We start from the raw sequence: 20,869 nt of genomic DNA on the forward strand, positions 1-20,869 counted from the left end.
CTTTTGGGAAATTGTCTGAGAATTACATACTTTTATTTAGTTCCTTTTCCCCCAGTAGGAGTTTGTGCCTATAGTGTGCCTTTTAAGGTGATACAGTCTTAATATAGATAATATAGCTTTAAAATTATTCAGATTGAAAAAATCTATTGTTCAGAATAAATTTTAGATAGAAGCTAGGAATTTCCTTCCTGACGTGTTTTTGGAACTCTTAGACATTCTAACTCCAAATATAACTTTTTTTGGGTTCTTTTAGATTTCCCCATTGCTATGAGCTTCTAGATAGAAATAATATATATACACATATTTTATAATAGTATTAAGCCATGTAATTTAATAATGTTTAGAATTTTCATAGTCATTATTTTACTGCTATATCCTGGTTTTTGAGAATTTAATCTGATTTGTATATTGTGGACCAAAAATGTAAAGGCACTTTTCACTTAGTATGGTAAACACCACACACACACACACACCTAGAGCAGCTTTACATCTTTGTTTTAATAGCGTTATATTCCAGGATAATTAACTTTAGTAAAATGAACCCGATTTTCTTTTCTCAGAAGAAAACATCACAGCCAAAATATGTGACTACTGTGATCTATCCTTGTGTTAACTGTATTTTCTTAAAGTATTGCTAACTATAGGAATTTTTTAAGAAGAAGACAGTATTTCCATGGTTCAAATGCTTGAAGTCCCATTTCATAAGTTTTCCTCTTTCCTTGATTTAAATCAGATGTCTCCAGTGACTTCTTTTTTTTAAGGTTTATTTATTTATTTTGAGACAGAAAGACTGTGTGTGCAAGTGCTGGGGGAGGGGCAGAGAGAGAGGGAGAGAGCAGGCTCCATGTTGTCAGTACAGAGCCAGATGCGGGGCTTGATCTTACAAACCACGAGATCATGGCCTGAGCCCAAATCGAGTCAGATTTGGCTCAACAGAGTGAGCTACCCAGGCGCCCCCCCACCCCCCACGCCCACTGTGGTTTCTAATCTTTAGTTTACTGAAGCTGGAATCATGACAGTACCTTACCATCCACAGCTGTAAAGGATGAGTAGTTTAAAGTAGTAACCTCTAATTTTGTTACAATCAAGCTGCCAATTTTTCTGTAAGATTTAAGTGTTTCATTCATTGGACTAATATATCTCTACACGGAAGAATGCCTTAGGCCTCAAAACTTTGGCTCTGTATTTAGAGAGCTTATTAGGAATGAAATCATCTGTCTGGAGAAAGCAGTCAAAATGTGTCTTCCACTTTGTGCAACAATATGAGCAACGCCTTTTGTTGTCAGGGTAACCACATGTCTCTGCAGTCTCATTTTAAATAGGACATATTTCTTGAGTGCCTCTAGCTCACAGGGCTATGTATCTAGTGAGCCAGCCAAAGGGGCTATGAAAGTTTTATATTTTTTTCTTCTTTTGAATCTGATGTTTGTTTGTTTGGTTTGGTTTGTTTTGAGCCTCTTTGGAAGCAAATGGCTTAGCTTTCCCATTCTGTTTTCCCATGTCAGACTCCATTCCACTCCCAGAACCTAAATTTACTTTTACTGTGTTTGGCCACTTTTTGTATTCACCTGTTTGGTTTTGAACCTCTCCACAAATTGTTTGTTTATTATATCAAGATCCAACAGGAATTTCTACTCCCACTTCGCAGCCAATATCCATTTAGTATCAGAATCCTTTTTATATGGCTAATACTATTCACAATCCTGGTCAAACTGAGCAATAAAGAGGGATTACTTCATTCACATGGAACTCATTATGAAGGGTGATTTCCTCATTTGGGCTTAAGTTTCCTTGACAATAGGACCATCCTATTGCTTTCTTTTTGTTATTGTTCTTTTTCTATTCAGTTCTGCTCTCTTCAGTGCTGAGAATCATTGAGCATTCAGTATGTTAGGAGTCAATGAAGATGAATATCTGGTAGCATCTTCACCTTGATGCCATTATTCTCTGGAATCATATTGTACTGATAATTTATGACCATATGTTGAATTTACTGGGTGTGACATCCTTTACCCCATATTCTAATTACTTTAGTTGATACTGGAATGAAATTAAGGATTCTTTGATCAGGGACCCAGAGAATAAATGTATACATTTAAATATCTCCATCAGTATCTCTTGTGCTTAGCATTGAAAAGTAACATTTTTCCCATTCCCTAAGCCATATTCCTTACCCTGGTAATGTGACATAAATTTTATTTATCCCTCTACAATTTGCCATTAGTAGATTCTTCATGAGCCTGCTTACCTGACAAAGTATCACTTAATCAAACTTATGGGTGTTCTATGAAAATTAAGACTTTGGATTTTTAATTGCCTGCAGTCCAGATTTAGAAGTGTAGAATGGAAAGATAATCAGACTTTTTTGAGAATGAGTAAAAAAAAAATAAAAATCCTGAATTCAAAAAGGTGTAACTTTGCATGAAATATGTCCTATTTTAGCAAGGATACTGTAAGGACAGAAAATCATGTGTATATATTTACATCTGATAAAAGGAAACTAAGTATTTTTCTATGCTCGTGCTAGACAACCAATATCATATGTTTTTCATGCTGAAGTTTTGCTTTACTAGTGCTAGAAAATGGCAAATATACTCCAGCAGATTCTAAACAGCTTATAATGGTTATTTTTCCACTGTCTCTCATATTTATAAATTTGTGACTTACACTGACATGCCCATGCCATTTGTTGATGTGTTTATTCTTAAATGCTGCCAAGCCAGAAAAGAAAAAAGCATTACAGTTAATTTAAATGATACTGGAACATTTGAAAATAATCTAGTGGTTTGGCTAGGACAAATATTTATATTCTACCCACCTATGAGTATTATGTATACAGTTTTCTAAAGCATATGGTATTACAGAGTGCTTTTCAGTTAACAGCACTGGGCTATCACTGGGTAGAAGGATAGTATTTATTGTTACAGTTGAGAAATAGGTTACTATAAATTTCATGATTTCAGCTTTTAAATCAAAAGGTGGAAAGTCTGATAATAAAGGTCATTAGAAATCTGTATGGGTTCTGTGTTTAGTTCAGGCCGTATTTCCTTCCTTGAGATGCCAGTAATCATACAGCAGACAGTGGCTTGCAATTCCTGTTTCTTGGCATCTCATGTTCTTTTTGAGAAGTTTAGTTTCTCTTCTTTTAATCCAAATCCACTTCCTCCTTCAGTAAAATCTGTTCACTAGTAATTCACACAAGAAACTATTATGTGTTAAAAACATATTTCCACTGGTTGCAGGTCCTAATTAAGCTCTTACACATTGAATACATGTGTAGCTATAATCACCTTCAAATAATTGTTTCTATTCTTGATATAATACCCCTGGGAATCCTTTCTCATTTTTGGTTATGCACAATAAACCTGGCCATGTAAAATTAATTATGACACTAGTTCCTACTCGAAGTGATCAAGTTAATTGAAGGGCACAGAGCATATGTTATTTTTCTTGCTGTCTATTCGCAATGAACTCTCTTACTTTTTGTCTCCCAATAATTCAATAATACAATATTAAGCAGAAAATCCAAGCTAATAAATTTAATATAAATGGCAGAGATTGGAATTTTTCTTAAAATATGTTCAAATATAGTATCTTTCTACATGTGTATCTGCACTAATATTCTTTTTCAATTTTTATATCAAATTGTATGGAGGAGCATACAGAACAACTGGGCCTTCCTTAAATTGCTGAAAAGAGTGTATATTGGTACAAACTCTTTGAAAAAAAAGCTAGCAGTATCTATCCAAGCTAAGCATATGTATACTATAAGACTCAGCAGTTCTATTCCTTGTTAAAAACTCAACATAAATGGATGCTTTGTGTCCACCAAAAGACAGTACAAGAATATTCATGACTTTGGTTGTAACGGCCTAAAAGTACAAATAATCCAAATGGACATCATCAGTAAAATGGTGAACAATTTATGGTATATTCACAAAGTGAAATATTACCCATCAATAAAAATGTATTAATAATTCACATGCACAACAATTTGGATGAATTTCATGGATACACTGTTGAGTAAAATAAGCCAGGAATAGAACAGTGTGATGCTATTTATATGGATTTGTTTAAGGCATTTTATTTTGTTAGATATCAGAATTATTGTTAGTCACAGAGGAATACTGACCAGAAGAAGTCACAGGTGAACCTTCTACAATTGTAGAAATATTCTAGATTGTGGTTATACAAGGGCAGTCATAGGTTGAACTCCAGTGAATTGTGCACTTAAGATTTGTGAAATTATGATATTTATAAAAATTAAGAAAAAAAATGAAGTATTTAGTTATTTAAAAACCCTGTGTAATAACACCTGACCATGTTAAACATTATTCCTATACAATATCAATGTATAAATACAGAACACCCCGCCCCTGCTTTGCTTTTGAAAATACTGTTTTTTGCTTTGTTTTCTTTTAGTGTCCTGAATTTAAAAGGCCCAGGGACATAGCAGTTGACTGGGTTGCTGGAAATATTTATTGGACTGATCATTCTAGAATGCACTGGTTCAGTTACTATACCACTCACTGGACTAGTCTGAGGTACTCTATCAACGTAGGGCAGCTCAATGGCCCCAACTGCACCAGACTCTTAACAAACATGGCTGGAGAACCCTATGCTATTGCTGTAAATCCTAAAAGAGGGTAGGTTAATGAGTTGGTTATTTATTCTTCTTGATATGTGTATCCATTTTTAGAGATTTTCCCACCTGTCTACTGTAGTTTTCTTTCTGTAATAAGTGTTCAACATATAATAGATTCACAAGACTTCTAAAAATCCCTCTATTTATGTACAAAAGCATGTGCTTTTCGTACCAAATGGTGGCACAAAATATATGTTTTCCTGAGAGGTTGCACCATTATACATTCTATGTGTGTATGTGTATGTGTCTTATGTGTACGTTGCAGGTGCATTGTTGCAATACACACATAACCAATATTGTTAACCTAAAATTAAATTTTGAAGATATTAAACATAATATTGAACATATTAAGTGTAAGAGTATTAGTATTTTGGCTATTTGTGACAATAAAAAATGAAGGTGTATGTGCAAACAAATCTAAATAATTTTAACACAAATATTTCCTTTCCTTTTCTTGAATTGCCCCTTTCTTAACTCTTTTACTTTTTCATTTATAGGCAATGACCAAAAAGAAAATAGAGAAATGTTAAATAAAACTCCTAATTACTACCCACTCTCTATTGGAGTTTGTGAGTCCGTAGATTTAGAATTGGGCCCCAAAATCTGCTTTTTCAGGGACTCTGGGGTGATTCTGGTGCACACAGTCTGAAGAGACATTGTGTTTGGGAGCAGAGTTGGGTTGTAACGGCACTCCAACCTAACCAACTTGACCTATCTCTTCAGGATGATGTACTGGACTGTCGTTGGGGACCACTCCCACATAGAAGAAGCAGCCATGGATGGCACTCTGAGAAGGATTTTAGTACAAAAGAATTTGCAAAGACCCACAGGTATGATGTGTTGCTGACACGGTCTAGAATGCGGAGCAATATGCTCGGCATATTAGTGTAACAAGACTTTGCACTTTTGTTGGCAATATAATCATTTTTACAAGCACATAAAATAATTTATAGTATGGCTTTATGAAAGTCATTAACATTTCATGTTGTATTTTGCCAACTTGAAAGTCAAGGCCTTATCATACTGCCAGTGATATTACAGGGATGTTATTTGAAAATTGCCTAAGTTGTAAGGCCGTTTGTAGGATTTCACACGCATAGAATTTCAACAGTTTACAGTGTAATAGGGTGTTTTTACCGATATAAGTTAATGATGTTGGGGTAGATGGTACTATTTCTAGAGGATCAGAAGCTAAATGGACAAAAAGGTGGGAAAACATAAATAATTTTTAAGAGGAAGATTTGATGATTCCTGGCCCTTTCATTCACAGCCCTTTTTAATCAGACTTCAATAGCTTTCCCAGTTGTGTCATCTAAGCTATGCTCCAGACTCTCTGTACTCTCAGGACTGCTCAAGAACTCAGGTGTTTTTCCTGCCTCCCTGTTTTTCTCCCATTCCATTTGCCTCCCCACCTGCCCTTCTGACTTTTGTGCATCCAGCTGAATCTTACCCACCTTATAACATCTAACTTTAACACTTCCTCAATAAAACACTTTCAGAACTGCAAGGAACCCCAAGGATTTCATGCCACATGCAACGCTTCCTGCCTACTCTATCCCAAAGGAGAGAATACATTTTCTCTATCACATATTATTTAATCATTATGCTTTGTAGTATCTTATATAATTGAAATTTTATTTATATTTGGCACTTATATTCATTTTTTTAATGTTTACTTTGAGAAAGAGAGAGTGTGTTATGGGGGTAGGGCAGAAAGAGAGAGGGAGACATGGAATCTGGAGTAGGCTCCAGGGTCTGAGTTGTCAGCACAGAGTCCGACATGAAGCTCAGACTCACAGACTGTGAGATCGTGACCTGAGCTGAAGCGGGACGATTAACTGGCTGAGCCACTGAGGTGGCCCGGCACTTATATTCTTATTAACTTTTAATGTGCTGTGTGATTTTTCCTTCAACTAGATTGTTTTTACTCTTTATGGGAAGGAGCAATCTTTGGGATTTAGTTCATTTACATAAGTGTGTCTCCATTCACTGGTTTAACAAGTACTAATTGAACACCCATCTGGCAGGAGAAATTTTTCCAGATGCTGAAGACAAGTCCTTACTCTTGTGAAGTTGAAAATACCAACTCTCATGAACTTTCCTTCCTCCAGAGGATAGAATATACAACATAAGTCATGTCAGATACTAATAAGTGCCATATAGAAAAGAATGGGCACTTATGGGGGAACACTATTTTGATCAGGATTATCAGAAAAGCCATCTTAGAAAGGTGATATTTGAGAAGGGAACTTCATAGAAGTAGCAGGCTAATGTGAATATGTAAGCAAAGAGCTTTCCAAACAGAGTGAAAATCAAGTTAAGAGTTAAGGATGAGCTTAACATTTGTCAAAAACAGCAAGAATGTTAGTATGCCTAGAAACATTCGAGCAGCTCAGGAAAGTGGTAGAAGTGTGGGTGCCCAGGTGGCCAGGTGAAGGTCATGTAGGACCTAGAACACACTGTTAAGGACTGGATTTTATTCCAGTTTTAAGGGGAGGCATGGAAGGCTACTGGAGAGGCAAATGGCATAATATTATCATACGCTGTTTTCATTTTTTAAAGAACCTTAATTGTCTTAACTTTTTATTTCTAACTAATTTTGGACATATAGAAAAGTTCCAAAATTATTTTTTTTTAAGTTCTGTGATGTTAACAACTTACATAATCATAGTATGTGAGACATGATTTTCATATTAAGGAATGTTTCTGGCAGCAGTTTATAGAATTGCCTGTCACAGGGTTCTTAGGAAGGAGCCTGAGACAGGAATTCTTCTAAAGGTTATTTATGAGGGGAGTGCTATTCAGGAGATGTCTGTAAAATATGGAGAGAGAAAAAGACTATGTCTCAGGTAAACTCTAATTTTGGCTTCAGCCACGGGGATGTGCCTTGGAGCATAGATCCCATGACAGGGAAGGAGTCAGCTTTTATATGATCCATCAGTCTTTGGTTGGCCTTTGGACTCAAACTTCCCAATCCAGACTGCTGCAGACAGTTGAGCACAAATCTCTGGGGAAGGAGGGCAAGTGTGATTCCCTAGCTGCAAACAGTGGATAGTGGAGAGGTATCCCTACCTACTAAAGGAAATCTGAGCTGGCCACCACAGCATCCCCTACAGTGGGTGAAGTGCAAATGAACATTTTTCATGTGGTGACCACTCTGCCCAGCACTATGGGTAGTTTAATGATGAACATGGCATACTCCCTTTTCTCATGGAGTTGATATTTAAGGGAAAAAAATGAGGCATGCACTAAAGTTTTGAAGTTTGAAGTTTTGGCACAATGGGAGAATTGTTACATGCCTTATGATATCATGGGAGTGCAAAGGCAAGAGAAATTATATCTAATACTGGAAAACTATGTGAAAGGTGTCATTTAAACACGTGCTTGAAGGATAGGTGGACATTTGAAAGGTGGACAGATAACTCACCATGGTATAGTTTTTATAAAGGTGTTCTTTTAAGTCAAATATACCGGTGTTGATCCCAGGGGATTATGTACCACCTGTGAGATCTCAGAAAGGAACTTACTATCTTCAAAGTTCGATTTTTACCATTAACAAACCAAGGAGGGATTATGACTAACTTATGATATTGTTGTATTTATTAAATGACATAGCACTCTGAGCCAGGGGCTGCAATGTGAAGCACATGGTATGTTCTATGATATTTGAAGTCATGAATCACCTAGAAGGGGATGGGATAGGTAATGTAACATGAACTGAGAATAGAGAGCTTTAAATACCAAAGTGTTTTGATGTGATTTTTTAGTCAATAATAAACCGCTGTACAATTTTGATTCAAGTAGTGATGTGAATAAGGTAGGTCTTCTTGCTTTGGTATCATTGTGCCAATGGAGTGAATAGATAGAGAGCTATGAGACCAGCTAAAAATCCATTGAATGGTCCTAATGAGAGCAGAGAGTGGCACAACTAGAATGGTAACAGGTGAGAAGGGGAGAATGCATACAGAAGGGAAAGCAGAGTAAGCATAGAATTTATGAAATACATATGAGAATAGAGGTAGAGATAAGAAATATCTCAAAGAGAGGTTAAAATTCAATAAATTAAACATCTTCTTATTTCCTTTCTTCATCCATTCCTCCTTAAATTAAAAAATATTGGATGCTCGGGTTGCCTGGGTGTATCAGTTGGTTGAGCATCCAACTTTTGATTTTGTCCCAGGTCATGATCTCATGGTTCGTGGGATTGAGCCCCACCATCAGGCTCTGTGTAGACAGCATGAAACCTGCTTGAAATTCTTGCTTTCCTTCTCTCTGCCCTTCCCCAACTTGTGTGTGTGTGTGTGTGTGTGTGTGTGTGTGTGTGAGTGTATGTGTGTATGTGTATGTATGCACACTCTCTCAAAAATAAATAAACATTAAAAAAATTGGACGCTCGCTATATGCCAGATACTATCGGTAATCAGATATATTATATGGGATATATGGATCCCTACACTCACAGAGCTTAAATTCTAATATGGGGGACCATAAAAACAAAAACCAAACTGTGTGTGTGCACATCTGATAGGAGGGGGTGCACCATGCAGCAGGTGTCACTTTAATTATAGTGGAGAGGAAAGGCTTTCCAAGGTGCTGATTGTTAAGATTAATTGCTAAACTATGTGAAGGGGTAGAAAAAAATGGGATGATGTTGCAACACGAAGCAAAGAATGGGACAGAGACCTGAAGGTAGGAAAGCCAAAGAGCATAGTAAACAAATTAGAAAATAGCATGAGACAAGGATTAGAGAGATGGGTAGGGGTCAGCCTAGGCAGGATCTCAGAGACCAAGACAAATGCCATTGCTTCATGTTAAGTAGATAACCAGCTCTAATCAGACATCAGAGACATATCAAGAAAGAAGTTGGTGTGAGGCTTTTGACTCCATGTGATTGGGCATGTGCGAGTTTTCTTCTCAGTAAGTCTGCTTTGAAAACTTCTGCTCCACTTAACAGGAGTAGACTCTTGAAAGCTGTTTACTCACTCATTCAACTAATTTTGTGTGTGTGCCTACTGTGTGTCAGAGATAATTTTAGGCATTTGGAATACAGGAGTGAACATACAGATCCCTATTCTTCTAGTGGTTATGAGGCAAAACCATATTTTAAAAAGTAAATTATAAAGTTGTGAGGTGTTTAGTGCTATGGAAAAAAAGAGTGAAAATAGAGTAAGAAGGGTCAGAAATGGTGGAGGGAAGTTTGCAGTGTGACACTAGTATGTCTTTAGAGTAGAACTTTGAGAAGGTGGCACTTGAACAGACTGTGTGTTGCTGTCAATCACCGGCAAATGTTGCAGGTGTGGTTATGGCCCCAGGTGAATCAGTCAGATGGAGATATCTCACAGATAACTGAAAATTTTAGTTCTACAGATTAAAGCTTGGAGTTTAAACTTAAAGTTTGGGGAATTAGCAAAGAAAGCTGATGATTAAAGTTGCTGGGGTTGTTCAGATGAACAAGAGAGGGGGAAACAAAGCGTCTTCTTAGGGTAGAATTTTGTGAGATGCTTATATTTAGAAGAGTCACAGTCAGAACTGAAGACTGCAAAGATGTTTGCGCAACTGGAGCAAAACAACTGGATTCAGAATCACAAAAGCTGCAGGAAGAGTCTCAAAAGAACTACGGTACACCTTATTGGGCATACTATAATGACTTGCACAAAGAAAATATACAGCAGCAGAAAGAGCTTAAGTCTGCCATTTATATAGGCTTGAGTTAAAACTGAGCAGCCTGCATAAAGTTTTGAGCATCAAATTTCTCATTTGTAAAATGTAGATGATAATACCTACCTTATAGAGAATTCATAACAATTTAAATCAGATGTAAATCGATGTAAATTGATGAATATAATTCCCTGAATATCTAAGAGGCTAAGAATAATTATAAAAACAATCATATGCTAGGGGTGCTGGGTGGCTCAGTCGGTTAAGCATCTACCTCTTGATTTCATCTTAGGTCATGATCTCAGGATTCATGAGATCGATCCCTGTGTGGGGCTCTGTGCCGATGGCACGGAGCCTGCTTGGGATTCTCTTTCTCCCTCTCTGTCTCCCTCTCTCTCAAAATAAATAAATACACTTAAAGCAAATATATGCTAAAACCTTATATATGTATTCTATGTAACATCCATCATAATTTCCTAACACTGATAATTATTTTTATTCATTTAAAAATGTCATTTAGTATATTTTGTTAATTTGATTCATTTTCTTATGGCATATCAATTTGAATTCTGTAAGATTTTTAAAAATCCACAAGCCACATATAAAAACCTATTACTTTACTTCATGCCCACCTGCTTCATAAGTGGCTTTCTTAATATTGGAAATGCTGGTTTTGTATTCATAGGCAGGATTTTATTCTGTCAGGCAGAAACATCTCAAATGTTATCTTTACAGGGATTAATAACTCTTGAGTATTGTCATGCTAAATGTTATTGATATAAAAATGAATCAAGAACAAATCTCATGAGATCTTTAGGAAATAATAGATAATTAGGTTTCATAAACAGCATATTACTAGAAAGGTATAATGAAAAGTTGGCAATAAGTCATTGTTCTGCATCTATTATGTATATGTACACATTATATGGAGAGAGGCATGTGTACCCTATGAGATATTCCTCTGTGGAAGTAAGTTCATTATTTGTCTTCCCAGAAACATCTCAAGACTTGTTTGTACCTATTTTTTCTCTCTCTTTTTTTCTTGACATATGTTTCTAAATATTTGCCCTGACTCCAAGGTTATTATATTGAAATCAGTAACTATAATAATACCTCTGTTACCCTCCAAGTGCAACATGTTGTTCTTTACATTTTGGGTTTATTGGAAATGCTACCTTTCCTTTATGAATCCATGAATGAATGCATGCACTGAGATGTAGTACATTTGTTCATATCTGTACTTTAATAGGGTACACAGGATATCTGCAGGATCGAACAGCAATAGAATAGATGTGAGCTTATCTCTATCCCTTTAGGTAACCCCTGTGTATTCCAGGGTTAGAATTGTACAATCCAATTGAACAGTTAGCCCACCACTTAGCTAGACCTGTATTTGCTCACTACCAGCCCTACCATTATATACTTTACAAAATCATGATGGGAATACGTCAATTCTTTGGGCTTTCATAGCACTCGTTATCTCCATAGTTGATACTTCATCATCTACTACTTTAATGATACAGTAGAACGTGAACTCTTTAATGTATATTCTGTGTACCCACCTAATCAGACCATAAATAACTTAAATCAAAATTATTACCAGTATTCCTATGCACATTGAAGAATATTACAGTGTCCGTAATTAGTGTGTGCTTAAGAATAATTATGTATTGAATGAATGAAGAGATGAATGCCTACAATTTTTAACATTCTAACCCATGGTGTGGTTTTATGGCCTCTTTTAACAAACGACACACTTGTCTTATTTTATTAGGCACAATATTAACAACAAAGGACATAATCTATCTTCTGATTCAGTCAATTGTGTGGTAGTTGAACTTCATACTCCATGAGAGTAGGAACATGATCCGTTTTGTTCTTTGCTACATACCTAGTACCTGACAGTGTATAGTACAAGGGAGGTGTCTTATGAATATATATTGGGTTAATGAATGATGTGTCAGGGAGGATACTTTCCAGCTCTCCCTCCAGTAAAAAGGCATGTAAGATTACATGTTTTTTATTTAGATACATATTATTTGATACCTAGAAGCTTATTTATGTTGCCTTTAGCTTCCCCCAAATCATGACAGTTTCTGAGAAATTAAAGAATTACACACTGGCCCTGAACTAGTTATAATTATTCATTCAATCTGTAAATTATTTTCTATTATACAACAAAAGGTATATAATTAAATAAAATGGATAGAACTTAGGACTATTTTGGAATTCCTTGATGCATTTATTTTACTCACACTCAGATAAGGGTGTGTGTGTGTGTGTGTGTGTGTGTGTGTGTGTGCGCACGCGCGTGCACGCGCACGCGCTCGCATGTGTTTGTAACTTTAGTTTGGAATCTAAGACTGGAAGTAAGAAATCTATCTCAAAAAATAGTTTTAACAATTAAAAAATAAATTTCACATAGTGGTAAATATTTTCAGTTTTTGAACCCTTTTTATCACCTCTTAAATCAAGAATATGGTAGTGCACACTTGCTGGTTAGTACTAACTTACAAATGTTGACTTTCCTTTAACGCAGAATGTATGTAATCTTTTTCTCTATTTCTGAGAACACAGTGATTTTAATTTATTACTTTCTTCAAGTCTTCTCAAATATCCCATTGGTATTGTCGGTTCTCATAAGATTTTGCTTTGACCATTTCCATTTTCTTTTTCTTTTCTTTCTTTCTTTTTTTTTAAGACCATAGTGGATATAGAGGAACTAGTGGGAAGGTCTTGGAAATTTTCAGAGTTCAACAAAAGTGAGATTCAAAAATCCCTAAAATGTAATAATAGTCTTGACATCATGGGAGAAGTTAAGAAAATGACTATATGAATAGGGCCTTTATCATATATTCGTAAAACTTAGTGAGCCCATGTCTTTATCTTTTAAAAGCCTTCCAAATTGTGGTTCCATAATACTTGATTAGAACAAAGTGACATTTTATTTTAAATTTTCTGTACTTACACAGACTTGGTTGCAAATATCCATCATTCCCAGTTCAGATAAAAATGACTTTCTTGGGAATTGATTTTTTTTCTGTTTTATTATCAGTACTTTATTAAAGACAAAAAGGAGATGTGATATTTTAAAGATAGAAATGAACTTGTTCTTTCATATAAACTTCACTCTCATGTCTATAACAAGAAAAGTTAGTTGATTCCTTTATTAACTTTTTAATTTAAAAGACTATCTCTTTTATTAAAGGGCTTAAGGAAAAATCAAAATCATCGATTTGTGGATTTTTTGGAATATAAATCCCACTCATCTGAAAGCTTTGTTATATAATTTTTATCTAGATGTAATTCCATCCAATAGCACAATATGTGACCAGAGCTGATAAAGATGGGTTTGTCTTGGACAAGCCTAGACTAACAATGCAATATATGATACTTTTGAAAACTGTCTTACTGCTGCTGAATCTGAAGCAATAATATTGGTAATTAGACTGTATTACACACCCTTTGTTGTCTTTCCCACAGTTAACAAATTGGATATTAACAAATTTAATATCCAAAAGTGAAGGACAATTGTGGGGACAGCTTTTGAAAATCTACTTCTTTATTGTATCACATTGGTGAAAGAGAAAGAAAAAAGTCTTTTAATCCTTCTTAGACAACTGTTCTGAAATATAATGGTGGCAGAAGGAAACTGGGTCATTTTATGGTTCATGTCGCCCATAGTTATACATGAAGAAGCAAAATCATAACTTCCAACATGACTCCAAATAGCAAATCAGTCATCGAGTAGAAACTAGTAAAACATGGGCCACTTGTTTTAATTGCTAAGTCATTTCTTAGAGACTGATTGGGCATAGTACATCTTTATATTATACTCAAGAAGCAATATTTATATTTGATTTGATTACATTCGGGCTAGATCTACAAACAACTAAAAAAATATTCTTGAATTATCTTCACCATGAGTTTATTTGTTTATTTTTCACTCTGATTGTTAATTCTTGGACTGTCTACAGAGGAATCCAATTACCACAAATTCAACAATACCTTTCATTCAGTTGCATTGCCATTGAAGTGTATCTCATTTATTGAATGTTCTGATTAAGAAAGCTATCTAACTTTCAGCTGCCAAAGGTATTTTAGTTTCATTGTACAGTTTTTATAATTTAATACATCATATATATACAGACTAGTCACAAAAATTAAATATCTATAACAGTGAAGACTAACTGTACAATTTATATGTTATAGATCTTACTGTTCTATATTGAAGGAAGTTTACTTAAGACAGAAAGCATTCTGTCGATATTTTTGCAAGATGATACTGTCTGGACTCCAGTAACATTATGAAATAAAAAAACAAAAACCTGAATAAGTAGAAAAAACATTATTTTTTACCACATCTTATTTTAGTCGATTGTTATTCACTAACAGATACTGATGATAAAAATAAAGACAAGCAGTCCCAAAGAAAATTAATGATTCGAGTGAAAAAGTGTAAGCACAACTAGAACCTTAATTACGGAATTTGTCATTCATTCTTCTCTACTATAACCATCAATCTTCAGTCAGTTTAAACTTTAGTATGCACACAGGTGTCTCACAATACCATAGGCCAACTCCTAATGGGTGAAAATGTCTTATGATTAAGCCCATGAACCTTTTATATTTGAGAAACATACCTTCATGAGGATATCCAAAATATAACTAATTACACTGAATTATTTTAAATTAAAAAAATTAATGTTTATTTATTTTTGAGAGAGAGAGAGAGGCAGGGGCAGAGAGAGAGGGAGACATAGAATTCAAAGCAGGCTCCAGGCTCTGAGCCTGAGACCAACCTGGGGCTTGAACTAACAAATCATGACCTGAGCCAAATTCAGATGATTAACCGACTGAGCAACCCAGGAGCCCCACACCCTGAGTTATTTTAAATAAAGGTTAGATAAGTGGTTTAAATGATTAGTTAATTCTGTATATACTAAAAAGATAAAAACTAAAATATGGAAAAGGTTTTTTTAGAAAATAGCCATAATTAGGAAACCAGTAAGTGTGGAAATGAAGGATATTTAGGGTAACTTTTCATATAGGAAGGAAAATTTTTACTATAGCTAATTAAATTCTAGGTAAGCTATCCACATTTAATTCAGATAAAGATTAGTTATTCATTTTTTTTTCTAATTTCTATAGTACCATAATGTAGACTGGGTAATTTCTTTGATATATGAAGAAAAATATCCATCATAATTATATATTAAGAAGCAGAAATATAATTTTAAATAATTTCACATTTATTTTTGTTTATTTATCCTTATGTATTGATTTTGTAGGTCTGGCTGTGGATCATTTTAGTGAACGAATATACTGGGCTGACCTTGAGCTTTCTGTTATTGGCAGTGTTCTGTATGATGGCTCTGATTCAGTAGTCTCTGTCAGCAGCAAACAAGGTTTGTGAAGTGCTTTTGTTTTGTCTTTAATTATTATTGAGTATATTAAGTACTGATATGTAAATATAAATATGAAAGGTTTACGTTCTGAGTTTCCTCAATTTCTTTTTCCTTACAAGTTGTTGCTCTTACTATGGATTAAAACTTTTATTCCCAGTAGAAGAACAAAGAGGCCAGGCCAGAAGAACTTAGCCTAGGACAAACATGGTCCATTGCTTCTCAGATTCAGAAAATACTCATTCTGTTCCTTCTGTAGATATTACATTCTGGGCAGAACACTTGAGTTAATCAACATTAGTGCCTCTGAACACAAGTTTTTATTTCAAATTGCAGTGACAGCAAGCAGAAATGAATTATTGTAGGGCACCTGGGTGCCTTAATCGTTAAGCCTCTGACTTTGACTCAGGTAATGATCTCACAGTTTGTATGTTCGAATCCCACATCAGGTGAGCTCGTGCCCCACTTTGGGTGAACTTGAGCCCAGGGGGAACTCCACTTCTCCTTCTCTCTCTCTCTCTCTCTCTCTCTCTCTCTCCCCCTTGTGGGAGTCTTTCTCTGTCTGCCCCTCGCTCACTTGCACCCTCTCTCTCAAAAAAGAATTAAAATAAAATGCCTTTTAAAAATGAATGATTGTATATAATAAAGCATCACTGTAACAATTATTGCATTCAAGAGAAAAGCAGTGTGTAAAAATAACTTACCTCTACCTCCAGTGAGTGCAGAATCTACCTGTGCTCTTCTTTTGTGGTACCCTTTCTTATTCCCGCCTCTGTGACTACCTCCTATATTTTATTCTTTTTTTTCTCCCACTTTCTTTGCCCGGCAATCTCAGTTCTTTCTGGTGAATTTAATTTATTTCCCTTCTGGTTTATTTTTCCCTTATCCACCACAACTTCTTCTCTTATTTACCACAAATTGTTTATCATATGGACTTGAAGTTTTTATATGTATATATTACATATACTGAATATAGTTCTGCTTCTTGGTTTTTTTAACAAAAGCAGAGAAGTTGAAAGAAAAATAATTAAATTGAACTTTCATTGTGCCTTTGCCTAATGTGTGTTTTTTCTGTGATAGCCCTAGACAGACAAAAAAATTCCATATTACACCTGATTACAATAAAGTTGACCTTTACAGCTTAAGTACATTGAAGTAGCATATATAAGTTTTTAAAAAAGCATTTTATGTTTTACAGCCTCTAGATAATAATTAAAATATAAATGTCATTTTGCTTGTTATAAATTTCAGTATCAAAAGTTAGATTAATTCTTTTCATAAAACCTCTTAAAATAACAGTTATTTCTTACAATGGGAAAAATGATGCCCTCTATTATTGTTAGCCACACTCGTCATGTGCACCATTGCTATTTGCCAGGTTCTTTTCTTGATCCCATTTCAAAACAACAATAGTAATGCCTTTTTCTCTTCTTTTCTTTTTGTCATTCAGGCAATCTAATTTGATCATTAAGTTGATCTAGAACACAAATTCAGAATTTTGTGAGCTTCCTAATTGTGTACAATGGATAAGGCTGGCCTGTAGCTTTTCTTTTGTCTGCAAACTGTACAGAGAGATGACTCTGCATATAGTAAGCCCCCAGCAAATGCTTTGTGGGGCTGCAGATGGTTAAAGTGATGATAGAAATGTTTTTTTTTTTTATGTTGTGAGTGATGTGTTTAGTATCTCATATATTCCTACTGCAAAGAAATTAATTATGACAACTTTTCAGCTAATAGTAAAAACATTATAATTCTGAAATTTTTTTAAACCACAGTAATAAGATTTTCTACATGATCTTAAATAAAATTGGTGTTAAGTCCAAGCATTTATTTACATTGCAACTTTTATAACTCTATCTTTTAAAAATTCTAGGTTTGTTACATCCACATAGGATTGATATCTTTGAAGATTATATATATGGAGCAGGACCTAAAAATGGTGTATTTCGAGTACAAAAATTTGGCCATGGTTCAGTAGAGTACCTAGCTTTAGGTGTTGATAAAACGAAAGGTGTTTTGATATCTCATCGCTATAAACAGCTAGACTGTAAGTATATTTTATACTGTTTTTGATACTGGTGAATTTTTTTCCATATGACTCTCAGAAGACAGTATTTTAAAATATTTTAACTCTTTTAATGTCTTAATCCCAAGAGTTAAGTAACTTTAATTTTGAAGTCACTAAATGTTTTAAATCACTACAGTGAAGATATAAATGGTACAAAAGTTTATTTTGTGTTGGACTGTGTTTCCTTGAAATTAGAATTGACTTGGTTATTTAAAACAAAAGTTTCCTTCTATTTTTCTAAAAGTCATAATAAAACCTGTGAGTCTATATATAAACCATGCAAGTAGTGAAATACATCATTAGCCATTTTGACTCTTGTTACTGATAACCAATAACAATCATAACATCAACATTCCATCTTTAAAATCATCCTAGGGGTACTGCTTTCAAGGGTTATATTTTCTCTCATTGTGACTTTTTTATTGTTACTTTCCCTCCTAGAAAGGAATAGGTAAATGGTTGATGTAATTATCTTGAAAGATATGTTCCAAACACAACTACCAAATATATTGAAGAACAAAGTAGAAAAAAAAAAGTGGCTGAAATAATGTCTTTATGTATGAGTTTACACTTCAAGAAACTGTGTAAGATTTGTTGATAATGTTTATGGCAAATAAAAAGATATTTACCTCATTCGGTACAATTATCTGGAAAGGCAACAATTGGTAATTATCTAAATCAGTTCTAGAAACAGATTAAAATAGTACATAGCCCCCTAAGAACTTTCTGAAATGCTATCCAAGGTTTTATTGCTTTTTACCTGTGATCTGACATATTTAGTTCCAAGGTGAATATGAGTACACTCTCTATCATTCTCTAGTTCTGTTTGATTCTTATTCATAGTCAAATATTACCACCTTCGTAAAAACTACATAAACAAATAAAACTCTGCCCTAAGTATAATAGGTGTTTGAGTAGTGGTTCTAACAGAGTGAAAGCCATTTTTATAGTCATTCTAACGACAGATCCTCTAAGGAGAGCTGTGGAGTAAGTTATGACTGCAGAAGATGCTAATTGGTGAGAAATTTAGACAAAAATAAATGTGGCAGACATTTACATGCACATAAACTTCAACCTGATGTAAAGGAAACCATGTTAAATGTGGTGTTGAGGAAAAAAAAAGTCATATCCTCTGTTTGTGTTTTGAACAAGTACATATGGGTTATAAGTCTTTGTAAGTACAAGGGGGAAGTTGTTTCTGTCTGTTCAGCAGTTCTGAAGCTATCTAAAATGAGTATTAGGTCCCTCAAGACTTCGGTTGGCTGGATTTGTTTTACGTAGACCCAAACTGTACTTCAGTATCTCAGAGCAACTCTTTTACCAAAAATACGTCAGATGGAAGAGTGACAAAGCATATATTTGAATACTTTCTTCTCTCTTGGGAGAGAAGAAATGTAAATCAGGGTAAATTATGGATGGATGTTGGTTAACACTTTCTCTTTACGTATAAAGGAGAATGGTAACATTGAAAGGACATACACCCAAAAGCAATTTGATAGGATGTCTTTTCAACATTGCTACTGCATCCTTTCACCTTGTTAAATTTTACATTTTTGAAGCCTATTGTACTTATAGTTATGAATTTCTTTGTTTTCTTTTGTTTTAATCAGTACCCAATCCATGCTTGGACTTAGTGTGTGACTTCCTGTGTTTGCTGAATCCTTTTGGAGCCACCTGTGTGTGCCCAGAAGGAAAATACTTGATTAATGGTACTTGCAATGATGACAGCCTGTTAGGTAGGTAAACTTTATTATTCTGTAAATAATGAATTAATTTGTATGATAAATTTTCACAGCTATTGAAACTGAACAGAATTAGCTACTCAATCATCAGTATAGCTGCCTTCATATCATTGGTTCTGGAATGCCTATGTAAACTACTCTCTCTGATGATGACTTTCTATCAATTTATTCCTCATTTATTCACAGAGCTGCACGGAGCACTTGCTATACATTTAAGACTAGATTAAGAACTTTGAAGTCAAATGCCAAATCAAGATACTTTTATATAGCTCTTTTACCAGCGAGGATTATGATATTTCCCAGGATGCCATTTTGTTATTAGGTTAAACCCAGCCATTTTAAGGTTTATTCATTCATCAGATTCATGGTGAACAACTTCCATGCACCAAACACTAATTTACAAACTGAGGATAAGAAATGAAGTTGTAGTCTCTTCCGTGTAAAATTTGATTCACAATACATACTACTAATAATACTAATAAATATTTTGAGGGCTTATGAGCAAAACATAACACTAATTTAGAAACTAAGGACTAATTTTGAAACAAAACTGACAAGATTTATTCAGTCTTAGAACTCATATTTTAGAAGCTACATTAACATTAAAGCAAACATTTTAAAAAGTGAAACATTATTTCAGATGCTTATAAGTAATAAATAGCAAAAAATCAAAAATAAAATAACAAAAATCAAAAACCAAAATAGTATTGAAGAGATGTCTCTCAGTTATCCAGGTAAACTGACGTTAAGTTCCCTCATAATCAAGACATTAACCATAATGGAAAAACAAATTGCTATTAAGTGAAAAGAAAATTAACACTCAGTATATTTTATGACACAGACAAAAATATAGGGCTCCAAAATCCCTTGAGGATCACAACATTTTCCACTGAGATACACTTAGGATCTCTTCATAGCAGGGTTTTCTACCTGCTATATTTTTCTCTGTTGGAACTCCTCACGTAAACACTGTGCCTTTGCCCTTAGTAAACATGTCTACACCCATATCATGTTCTCATTGTTGTCTCCTGGGAGTTACATACAATCGGAAGACTTTTACCTTTACGATACTGTAAGTGTCTAAAACTATCACAGCTCTTTCATTTAATATATATTCTTTAAGCATTGGATATGCAAAGCTGAAGAGGATGTAAAGGTGAAATGATGAATAGATAGATGTTTGCGTCAATTGAGATACATGGTACAGAAGAGACAGAGTTAAAACTACTGTGAGAATTCAGATGATCATCCAGTTAGAGAATCGATTACAGTTTTCTGTAGAATATGACCTTAGAACAAGGTCTGTAAAGACAGATGGGATTCAGATTAAGTGGGAATGAGGGATCAGAAC

At 34.6% G+C, this 20,869-nt stretch overlaps 1 protein-coding gene across 3 annotated transcripts in view; it reads left to right on the forward strand.

Moving 5' to 3' along the window:
* Window positions 1-20,869, forward strand: part of LRP1B (LDL receptor related protein 1B) — a 1,899,539-nt gene that overhangs the window by 1,789,035 nt on the left and 89,635 nt on the right. For all 3 annotated transcript variants that reach the window (XM_078451331.2, XM_078451332.2, XM_078451333.2), the window contains exons 78-82: window positions 4,423-4,646; window positions 5,369-5,475; window positions 15,595-15,711; window positions 17,582-17,755; window positions 19,387-19,512. In XM_078451331.2, coding sequence (XP_078307457.2) covers window positions 4,423-4,646; window positions 5,369-5,475; window positions 15,595-15,711; window positions 17,582-17,755; window positions 19,387-19,512 — 748 coding nt within the window. The remainder of the gene's footprint in view (window positions 1-4,422; window positions 4,647-5,368; window positions 5,476-15,594; window positions 15,712-17,581; window positions 17,756-19,386; window positions 19,513-20,869) is intronic.

This window comes from Panthera onca, chromosome C1 (genome assembly GCF_046562875.1).
Source record: "Panthera onca isolate mPanOnc1 chromosome C1, mPanOnc1 haplotype 2, whole genome shotgun sequence".
Lineage (NCBI taxonomy): Eukaryota > Metazoa > Chordata > Mammalia > Carnivora > Felidae > Panthera > Panthera onca.